We start from the raw sequence: 10,014 nt of genomic DNA, 5'->3' as shown, positions 1-10,014 counted from the left end.
ACTGAGGGAAATACTTACACTACTTTGCTGCATCATCCTCTCCTCTTCGGGGAAATCCAACGCAGTGCTCAAGAGGTAGCAAGAAGAATTTCTGGCGCCGTTGCCGGGGAGGCTCACGCAAGAGCAAGTCAACCATACCAAGTACCCATCACAATCCCTATCTCTCGCATTACATTATTTGCCATTTGCCTCTCGTTTTCCTCTCCCCCACTTCACCCTTGCCATTTTATTCACCCTCTCTTTCCCAATCTCCTCCTCTTTTTCCCGTTTGCCTTTTCCTGTTGCCTTTCTGTTTGCTTTTGTGTTGGATTACTTGTTGCCATGGCGCAAGATAATACCAAATTGTGTGACTTCTCGAATACCAATAATAATGATTTCCTTAGTACTCCGATTGCTCCTCTTAATAATGATGAGTCTTGTGAAATCAATACCGCTTTGCTGAATCTTGTTATGAAAGATCAATTCGCCGGCCTTCCTAGTGAAGATGCCGCTACTCATCTAAACAATTTTGTTGATTTGTGTGATATGCAAAAGAAGAAAGATACGGATAACAATATTGTCAAATTGAAGTTATTTCCGTTTTCACTTAGAGATCGTGCTAAAGTTTGGTTTTTGTCTTTGCCTAAAAACAGTATTGATTCCTGGAACAAGTGCAAAGATACTTTTATCTCTAAGTATTTTCCTCCCGCTAAGATCATCACTCTTAGGAACGATATTATGAATTTTAAACAACTTGATCATGAGCATGTTTCCCAATCTTGGGAAAGAATGAAATTGATGCTTCGCAATTGCCCTACTCATGGTTTGAATTTATGGATGATCATACAAATTTTTATGCCAGATTGAATTTTGCTTCTAGAAATCTTTTAGATTCGGCCGCGGGAGGCACTTTTATGGAAATTACTGTATGAGATGCTACAAAATTGCTTGATAATATTATGGCTAATTATTCTCAATGGCACACCGAAAGATCTTCTAGTAAAAAAAGTGCATGCTATAGAAGAAATCAATGTTTTGAGTGAAAAGATGGATGAACTTATGAAGATGTTTGCTACTAAAAATACTTCTCTTGATCCCAATGATATGCCCTTGTCTACTTTTATTGAGAATAATAATGAATCTATGGATGTGAATTTTGTTGGTAGGAATAGTTTTGGAAACAACGCGTATAGAGGGAATTTTAATCCTAGGCCTTATCCTAGTAATCCTTCTAATAATTATGGAAATTCCTACAACAACTCTTATGGAAATTTTAATAAGATTCCCTCTGAATTTGAGAGTAGTGTTAAATAGTTTATGAATTCACAAAAGAATTTTAATGCTTTGCTTGAAGAGAAATTGCTTAAAGTTGATGATTTGGCTAGGAACGTTGATAGAATTTCTCTTGAAATTGATTCTTTAAAGCTTAGATCTATTCCTCCTAAGCATGATATCAATGAGTCTCTCAAAGCCATGAGAATTTCCATTGATGAGTGCAAAGAAAGAACCGCTAGGATGCGTGCTTCCAAAGATGCCTTTATTAAAGCGTGTTCTTCCAATTCCTATGAAAATCAAGATGAAGATCTAAAAGTTATTGATGTGTTCCCCATTAAATCTTTGTTTTTCAATATGAATCTTGATGAAACTGAATATGATCTTCCTTTACCTAGAAGGCGTTCTAAGAATTCGGAGTTTCTAGATCTTGATGATGAAATTGATAAAAGTGGGATTGAAAGAAATAAAAACCTAGATGTTGCTAAACCCACTATTTTGGATCTCAAGGAATTTAATTATGAAAATTGCTCTTTAATTGATTGTATTTCCTTGTTGCAATCCGTGCTAGATTCTCCTCATGCTTATAGTCAAAATAAGGCCTTTACCGAACACATTGTTGATGCCTTGATGCAATCTTATGAAGAAAAACCTGAGTTGAAAGTTTCTATCCCTAGAAAACTCTGTGGTGAGTGGGAACCTACTATTAAAATTAAAATTAAATATTATGAGTTTCATGCTTTGTGTGATTTGGGTGCTAGTGTCTCTACTATTCCCAAAACTTTGTGTGATTTGCTAGATTTCCGTGACTTTGATGATTGCTCTCTAAACTTGCATCTTGCGGATTCCACTATTAAAAATCCTATGGGAAGAATTAATGATGTTCTTATTGTTTCAAATAGGAATTATGTGCCCATATATTTTATCGTTCTTGATATAGATTGCAATCCTTCATGTCCTATTATTCTTGGTAGACCTTTCCTTAGAACGATTGGTGCAATTATTGATATGAAGGAAGGGAATGTTAGATTCCAATTTCCCTTAAAGAAGGGCATGGAACACTTCCCTAGAAAGAAAATAAAATTACCATATGAATCTATCATGAGATCCACTTATGGATTGCGTACCAAAGATGGCAATACCTAGATCTATCCTTGCTTTTATGCCTAGCTAGGGGCGTTAAACGATAGCGCTTGTTGGGAGGCAACCCAATTTTATTTTATTTTCGTTTTTGCTTCTGTTTAGGAATAAATAATCCATCTAGCCTCTGTTTAGATGTGGTTTTATGTTTTAATTAGTGTTTGTGTCAAGTAGAACCTATAGGATAACCTACGATGATAGTTGATTTGATTCTGCTGAAAAACAGAAACTTTGCGCGCACGAATATAATTTTGTTAAATCACAGAAACGTGATTTTGCGTTGATTCTTTTTGCTGATGTTCAATAAACAAATTTTTCAGGACTTCCTATTTTGGTAGGATTGTTAGAGTTCCAGAAGTTTGCGTTAGTTACAAATTACTACAGACTGTTCTGTTTTTGACAGATTCTGTTTTGCGTGTGTTTGTTTGCTTATTTTGATGAATCTATGGCTAGTAAAATAGTTTATAATCCATAGAGAAGTTGGAACACAGTAGGTTTAACACCAATATAAATAAAGAATGAGTTCATTACATTACCTTAAAGTAGTCTTTTGTTTTCTTTCTCTAACGGAGCTCACGAGATTTCTGTTGAGTTTTGTGTTGTGAAGTTTTCAAGTTTTGGGTGAATTCTTTTGATGGATTATGAAACAAGGAGTGGCAAGAGCCTAAGCTTGGGGATACCCATGGAACCCCCAAGATAATCCAAGGACACCAAAAAGTCAAAGCTTGGGGATGCCCCGGAAGGCATCCCCTCTTTCGTCTACTTCCATCGGTAATTTACTTGGAGCTATATTTTTATTCACCACATGATATGTGTTTTGCTTGGAGCGTCTTGTATTATTTGCGTCTTTGCTTGTTAGTTTACCATAATCATCCTTGCTGTACACACCTTTTGAGAGAGCCATACAGGAATTGGAATTTTCTAGAATACTCTAAGTGCTTAACTTATATCTTTTGAGCTTGATAGTTTTGCTCATAGTGCTTCACTTATATCTTTTGAGCGTGATAATTTTTGCTCTAGTGCTTCACTTAGATCTTTTAGAGCATGGTGGTGGATTTTTTTAAAGAAACTATTGATCTCTCATGCTTCACTTAGATTATTTTGAGAGTCGTTAATAGCATGGTAATTTGCTTAATATTAATATACTTGGTATTCAAGATATGTGAAACTTTCTTTTGAGTGCGTTGAATACTAAGATAAGTTTGATGCTTGATAATTATTTTGAGATATGGAGGTGATAATATCAAAGTCATGCTAGTTGAGTAGTTGTGAATTTGAGAAATGCTTGTGTTGAAGTTTGCAAGTCCCGTAGCATGCACGTATGGTTAAAGTTGTGTAACAAATTTGAAACATGGAGTGTACCTGGCTTGTGCATCCTTATGAGTGGCGGTCGGGGACGAGCGATGGTCTTTTCCTACCAATCTATCCCCCTAGGAGCATGCGCGTAGTACTTGATTTTTGATGACTTCTAAATTTTTGCAATAAGTATAGTTCTTTTGACTAATGTTGAGTCTATGGATTATACGCACTTTTACCTTTCCGCCTTTGCTAGCCTCTTCGGTACCGTGCATTGCCCTTTCTCACCTTGAGAGTTGGTGCAAACTTCGCCGGTGCATCCAAACCCCGTGATACGATACGCTCTATCACACATAAACCTCCTTATACCTTCCTCAAAACAGCCACCATACCTACCTATCATGGCATTTCCATAGCCATTCCGAGATATATTGCCATGCAACTTCCATCATCATATTCATGACATACATTACTTTTGTCATATTGCCATTGCATGATCATGTAGTTGACATCGTATTTGCGGCAAAGCCACCATGCATTATTTTTCATACATGTCACTCTTGATTCATTGCACCATCCCGGTACACCGCCGGAGGCATTCATATAGAGTCATATCTTGTTCTAAGTTTCGAGTTGTAATCCTTATGTTGTAATTAATAGAAGTGTGATGATCATCATTATTAGAGCATTGTCCCCAAAGAAAAAAAAAGAAAGGCAAAAAAAGGCCAAAGAAAAAAAGAAAAAAAAGAAAAGAAAGGGGCAATGCTACTATCTCTTTTTCCACACTTGTGCTTCAAAGTAGCACCTTGTTCTTCATGTAGTGAATCTCATATATTGTGCTTCAAAGTAGCACCTTGTTCTTCATGTAGTGAGTCTCATAAGTTGTCTTTTTATACTAGTGGATTTTTCATTATAGAACTTGGCTTGTATATTCCTACGATGGGCTTCCTCAAATGCCTAGGTCTTCATGAGCAAGCGAGTTGGATGCACACCCACTAGTTTTCTTTTGTTGAGCATTCATAGCTCTAGTGCATCCATTGCATGGCAATCCCTACTCCTCATGTTGACATCAATTGATGGGAATCTCCATAGCCCGTTGATTATCCTCGTCAATGTGAGACTTTCTCCTTTTTTTGTCTTCTCCACACAATCCCCATCATCATATTCTATTCCACCCATAGTGCTATATCCATGGCTCACGCTCATGTATTGCGTAAAGGTTGAAAAAGTTTGAGATTATTTAAGTATGAAACAATTGTTTGGCTTGTCATCAGGGGTATAGAAGTTGGGAACATCTTTGTGTGACGAAAATGAAGCATAGCCTAACTATATGATTTTGTAGGGATAAACTTTCTTTTGCCATGCTATTTTGAGAAGACATGATTGCTTTGATTAGTATGCTTGAAGTATTGTTATTTTTATGTCAATATGAACTTTTGTCTTGAATCTTTCGGATCTGAATATTCATGCCACAATTAAGAATATTTACATTGAAATTATGCCAAAGTATCACTCCACATTAAAAATTCTCTTTTTATGATTTACCTACTTAAGGACGAGCAGGAATTAAGCTTGGGGATGCCTGATACGTCTCCAACGTATCTATAATTTTTTATTGCTCCATGCTACTTTATCTACTGTTTTGGACTATATTGGGCTTTATTTTCCACTTTTATATTATTTTTGGGACTAACCTATTAACCGGAGGCCCAGCCCAGAATTGTTGCTTTTTGCCCATTTCAGTGTTTCGAAGAAATGGAATATCAAACGGAGTCCAAACGGAATGAAACCTTCGGAAACATGATTTTCTCACCGAACGTGATCCAGGAGACTTCGACCCTACTCCAAGAAGTAACAGAGGCGGTCACGAGGGTGGCCCCCCCCCTAGGGCGCGCCCCCCTGCCTCGTGGCCCCCCTGTTGCTCCACCGACGTACTCCTTCCTCCTATATATACCTACGTACCCCAAACGACCAGATAAGGAGCCAAAAACCTAATTCCATCGCCACAACCTTCTGTATCCACGAGATCCCATCTTGGGGCCCGTTCTGGAGCTCCGCCGGAGGGGGCATCCACCACGGAGGGCTTCTACATCAACACCATAGCCCCTCCGATGAAGTGTGAGTAGTTTACTTCAGACCTTCGGGTCCATAGCTAGTAGCTAGATGGCTTCTTCTCTCTTTTTGGATCTCAATACAATGTTCTCCCCCTCTCTCGTGGAGATCTATTCGATGTAATCTTCTTTTTTGCGGTGTGTTTGTTGAGACCGATGAATTGTGGGTTTATGATCTAGCTTATCTATGAATAATATTTGAATCTTCTCTGAATTCTTTTATGTATGATTGAGTTATCTTTGCAAGTCTCTTCGAATTATCCGTTTGGTTTGGCCAACTAGATTGGTAGTTCTTGCAATGGGAGAAGTGCTTAGCTTTGGGTTCAATCTTGCGGTGTCCTTTCCCAGTGATAGAAGGGGCAGCAAGGCACGTATTGTATTGTTGCCATTGAGGATAACAAGATGGGGTTTTTATCATATTGCATGAATTTATCCCTCTACATCATGTCATCTTGCTTAAGGCGTTACTCTATTTTTAACTTAATACTCTAGATGCATGCTGGATAGCGGTCGATGAGTGGAGTAATAGTAGTAGATACAGAATCGTTTCGGTCTAGTTGTCTTGGAAGTGATGCCTATATACATGATCATACCTAGATATACTCATAATTATGCTCAATTCTGTCAATTGCTCAACAATAATTTGTTCACCCACCGTAGAATATATATGCTCTTGAGAGAAGCCACTAGTGAAACCTATGGCCCCCGGGTCTATTCTCATCATATCAATCTCCATTACTTTAATACTTGCTTTGTTTTTACTTTGCCCTTTTACTTTTCACTTTGCATCTATATACCAAAAATACCAAAAATATTATTTATCATCTCTATCAGATCTCACTCTCGTAAGTGACCGTGAAGGGACTGACAACCCCTAATCGCGTTGGTTGCGAGGAGCTATCGTTTTGTGTAGGTACGAGGGACTTGTGCGTGGTCTCCTACTGGATTGATACCTTGGTTCTCAAAAACTGAGGGAAATACTTATGCTACTTTGCTGCATCATTCTCTCCTCTTCGGGGAAATCCAACGCCGTGCTCAAGAGGTAGCACGCCACTCGAGCCCTTTAGCCATGCCCCCGCGTCGCCGCTTCTACATGATCCAACACCGTCTCTTCCTCCTTGAGCAGGTTCCGATCTGTAGGGAAGTGGGGCTACCTCTGGAACTAGAGGAGCATTTCAAGGGGGTGGAGGAGGAGGTGCCGACAGAGGAGGAAGAGGAGGAGGACAAGAGCCGGCGGACGAGGGAAAGGAGGAGGAGGAGGAGCCGGCGGAGGAGGCGCCGCCGCTGGATGGGGGAGGAGGAGGCGCCGGTAATGGAGGAGGAAGTGGGCGTGTGGCCGGAGCAGCACACCATCCTAAACTCCATCCGCTCGGAGTCGGCTGCGGAGGCCAGACATCGCCGTCGACAACAGATCTGGCACAGGCGACTCAGGCCATCTCCGACAACAACGAAATTTGAGTAGTATAGAACTACATGCTTTTGTATGGATTTAGGGGATGAATATAAGAGAGTCATATATGAAGAAGGAAATATGAGGCGTGTCCGGTCAATGTTAACGGACGCGCCTGGTCGTGTCCGCGGGCGTTTGAGGAGCCGGATTTGCTGATTCCGGCTGTAGATGCTCTTATATGTTTCTTTTCTGCTAAGGAATAAATCAAGCACTCAATTACCAATCTTGAAAAGAAGAACCACTCAATCATTCACACATGAAGAACATTATTTGGATCCAGTCGCGTGCGTGCGTGATGGACGGATTAGCTTAATTAGGTGGTGTAGTCCTTGAGGATGTCGAGCGTGAGCTCGCTGGCGTCGGTGGCCTGCACGTCGATCTGCACGCCGTCCAGCTCCTTCTTGAGCCCCTCCGTGGAGCTGGCGTACAGCATCTTGTTCCTCGCGTCCGCCGACTCCGGCGACCAGTGGATGAAGAAGATCTTGCTGCGGGGGGTCTCGCCGGCCGAGTCCTCCGACACGAAGTCCAGGTCGTAGACGGCGTAGCGGCAGTCGTCGGCGGGCATCGCCGCCGCCAGATCGTCGAAGGTGGCGTCGAGCGCGCCCACCTTGTCCACCACCACCTGCTGCGCGTCGTCGTCCATCTTGTACACCACGAACCGGTGCTTGCGCTCCGCCCGCAGCTCCTGGAACGCCTTCACGCACTCCTCGTTCACCGCCACCCCAGACACAGAGTTCGCCTGCGCACCCAGCCAAAATTCCACCAAGATTATTCACAGAACAAATTGGGTTTCATGATTTCAGCTCGAACTGATCAAGAAGAAGAAGATCCAGATCGTTATGGTACTTACCATTGTTGATGGATCTGGAGGTTGGCCCGAGATAAAATCTGTGTGCTAAACTGGAACTGGTAGCTGGATTGAAAGCTGATGGCTGGAGGTGATGAGTGTTGTTGATTTAGCAGTGTCTGGTGTGGTGATTTTATAGCAGCGCCGTGACCATGTCGGCGAGATAAAGTCATGGAGGTGGACACGTACGTACGTGTGGGCGCTGGGACGTCGCCGTCGACATCGGTGGTGCCGACTGTTCTGGACGGGTGGATGAGGGAGCAGGGGGAAGAGGAATCGTTGGAGTGCTGTGACTCACGCCGAATAGTCTAGGCTTAGGGAAGTCGACGGTGTGGTGTGTGTGGCTGGCTCTGTTCCGCTCGCGTGGTCGGCAGGGTGAGGGGTGTGTCCGTCCGATTAGCTTTATCCTTATTCGGTGCGGATCAGCAGTGGGAGTAAACAGTCGATCGATTCTTATTCGGTGCAGACCAGCAGTGGCGTGCGGATCTGATCTCTGTTGCCGCATGCACCTGTCCGACAAGCAGAGTCGATGGTTCATTTTGAGTATGCAGGTGACCCAAGGTGAACCGATTTGTGTGTGCGTGTGTGTGTTATACTGTTGTGTGAGCGGCATCTCCGGCATCAGGAACGTGTACAAGGGAACGGCAAAAAAAAAAAAAAGACAGTGATAGGCCCGGTGCGCCGGCCGAAATTTCGGCCGGTCGCACCACGGACGTCAAATTTGGCAACGTACAGCCGTTGATTCCTTCTTCCCACCCCAAAACGACTAGCGATTCATGCGCACACAACCTCCCGCACGGCGTGGTCACCGCCCCCGGCGTCTTGCACGCAGAGGTGGACCCAGACTGAAGATTACCCGGTGTCCACATAGAAGAACACGTCAAAAAATCAATGACCTACACACTAAATCAATGGATTATCTTAAACAAGTGTAGATTGGACCCGGTGCCAGTGACACCGGATAGTTGTACGTAGCTACGCCCCTGCCTGCACGTATGTTAACACAGCTCGAATAAAAGAAGGTTCCAGCAACTCGCCACCATGGTTGCAGCTCCCCTCGCCGGCATGATCACCATCATCTACATGCTGACCCGCCAGGATTGAAGCTTGTCGTTGTGTCGCTTGCAGCTCATTGGGCACCTGTTGTAGCACTGCTCGTGCCGGCCGCAGCTTACCGTTGTGAGGTTGTAGCACCGCCCAATGTCTGTCGCAACTCGCTGCCCAAGCGGTGGTAGCTTGCCGACGTGACGATTGCAGCTCATCATGCCACCAGATGTAGCGCCCGTTCGTGATGGTCGTAGCTTGTCGTTTGAGGTTGTAGCACCCCGGCCATTGCTGGTTGTAGCTTGCCGCCTCCATGTAGCACCCGCCCGAGCCCGTTGCATCTCGCCGGCGTGAGGTTGTAGCACCCTCCCATGCCGGTTGTAGCATCACCGCCCAGGGAGTCCCAGCATCCGAGCTAGTTTGTGGCTGGGTGTGTGCAGCAGTAGCGCCGCAACCTGTGCGTGAACGGGCGAGGGTGGGGGGATAAGGCGAGGTGGAAGTGGAGAAGGCGAGTAGGAGAAGAAAAAAAAATCATCAAAGGGATAAGTTCGGGTGAAGCGCGGTACGATGGCCCCCCAAAAAAGGTCGATCTGACACGTTCGATCCTTTTTTTTTTTGAGGGTTCGTTCGATCCATATATGGATCCTATGCGTAGCATGCTTCTGGCTAACCTACGCATGAAAGCGCCGGCGTTTCGCACAGGGGAGGCTAACCTACGCCGGCCCATTTGTGGTGGCACGAGGAGGCACGTTCGTGAGATGATTTTTTTTTTGTAAAAACAGGAGTGCGCTAGGTGTCTCGAACCGTGACTTCGTACAATTTCGCGCGCTGTCCTAGCCACTACGACTACAATTTCTCACATTCAATTTGCAACG

General features: G+C 43.5%; 1 protein-coding gene across 1 annotated transcript; it reads right to left on the bottom strand.

Moving 5' to 3' along the window:
* Positions 1 to 7,441: 7,441 nt before the first annotated feature.
* LOC119312514 (actin-depolymerizing factor 3-like) lies at positions 7,442 to 8,251 on the bottom strand. The gene is made up of 2 exons (XM_037588254.1): positions 8,099 to 8,251; positions 7,442 to 7,987 (listed from the first exon to the last, which is right to left on the bottom strand). The coding sequence occupies exons 1-2, from the start codon at positions 8,099 to 8,101 to the stop codon at positions 7,562 to 7,564; spliced, it is 429 nt and encodes a 142-aa protein (XP_037444151.1). The 5' UTR covers positions 8,102 to 8,251; the 3' UTR covers positions 7,442 to 7,561.
* Positions 8,252 to 10,014: the final 1,763 nt, after the last annotated feature.

Source organism: Triticum dicoccoides, chromosome 5B, assembly GCF_002162155.2.
Source record: "Triticum dicoccoides isolate Atlit2015 ecotype Zavitan chromosome 5B, WEW_v2.0, whole genome shotgun sequence".
NCBI lineage: Eukaryota > Viridiplantae > Streptophyta > Magnoliopsida > Poales > Poaceae > Triticum > Triticum dicoccoides.
The sequence above is the reverse complement of the archived record's forward strand: the minus strand, read 5'-3'. Positions and strand labels throughout refer to the sequence as shown.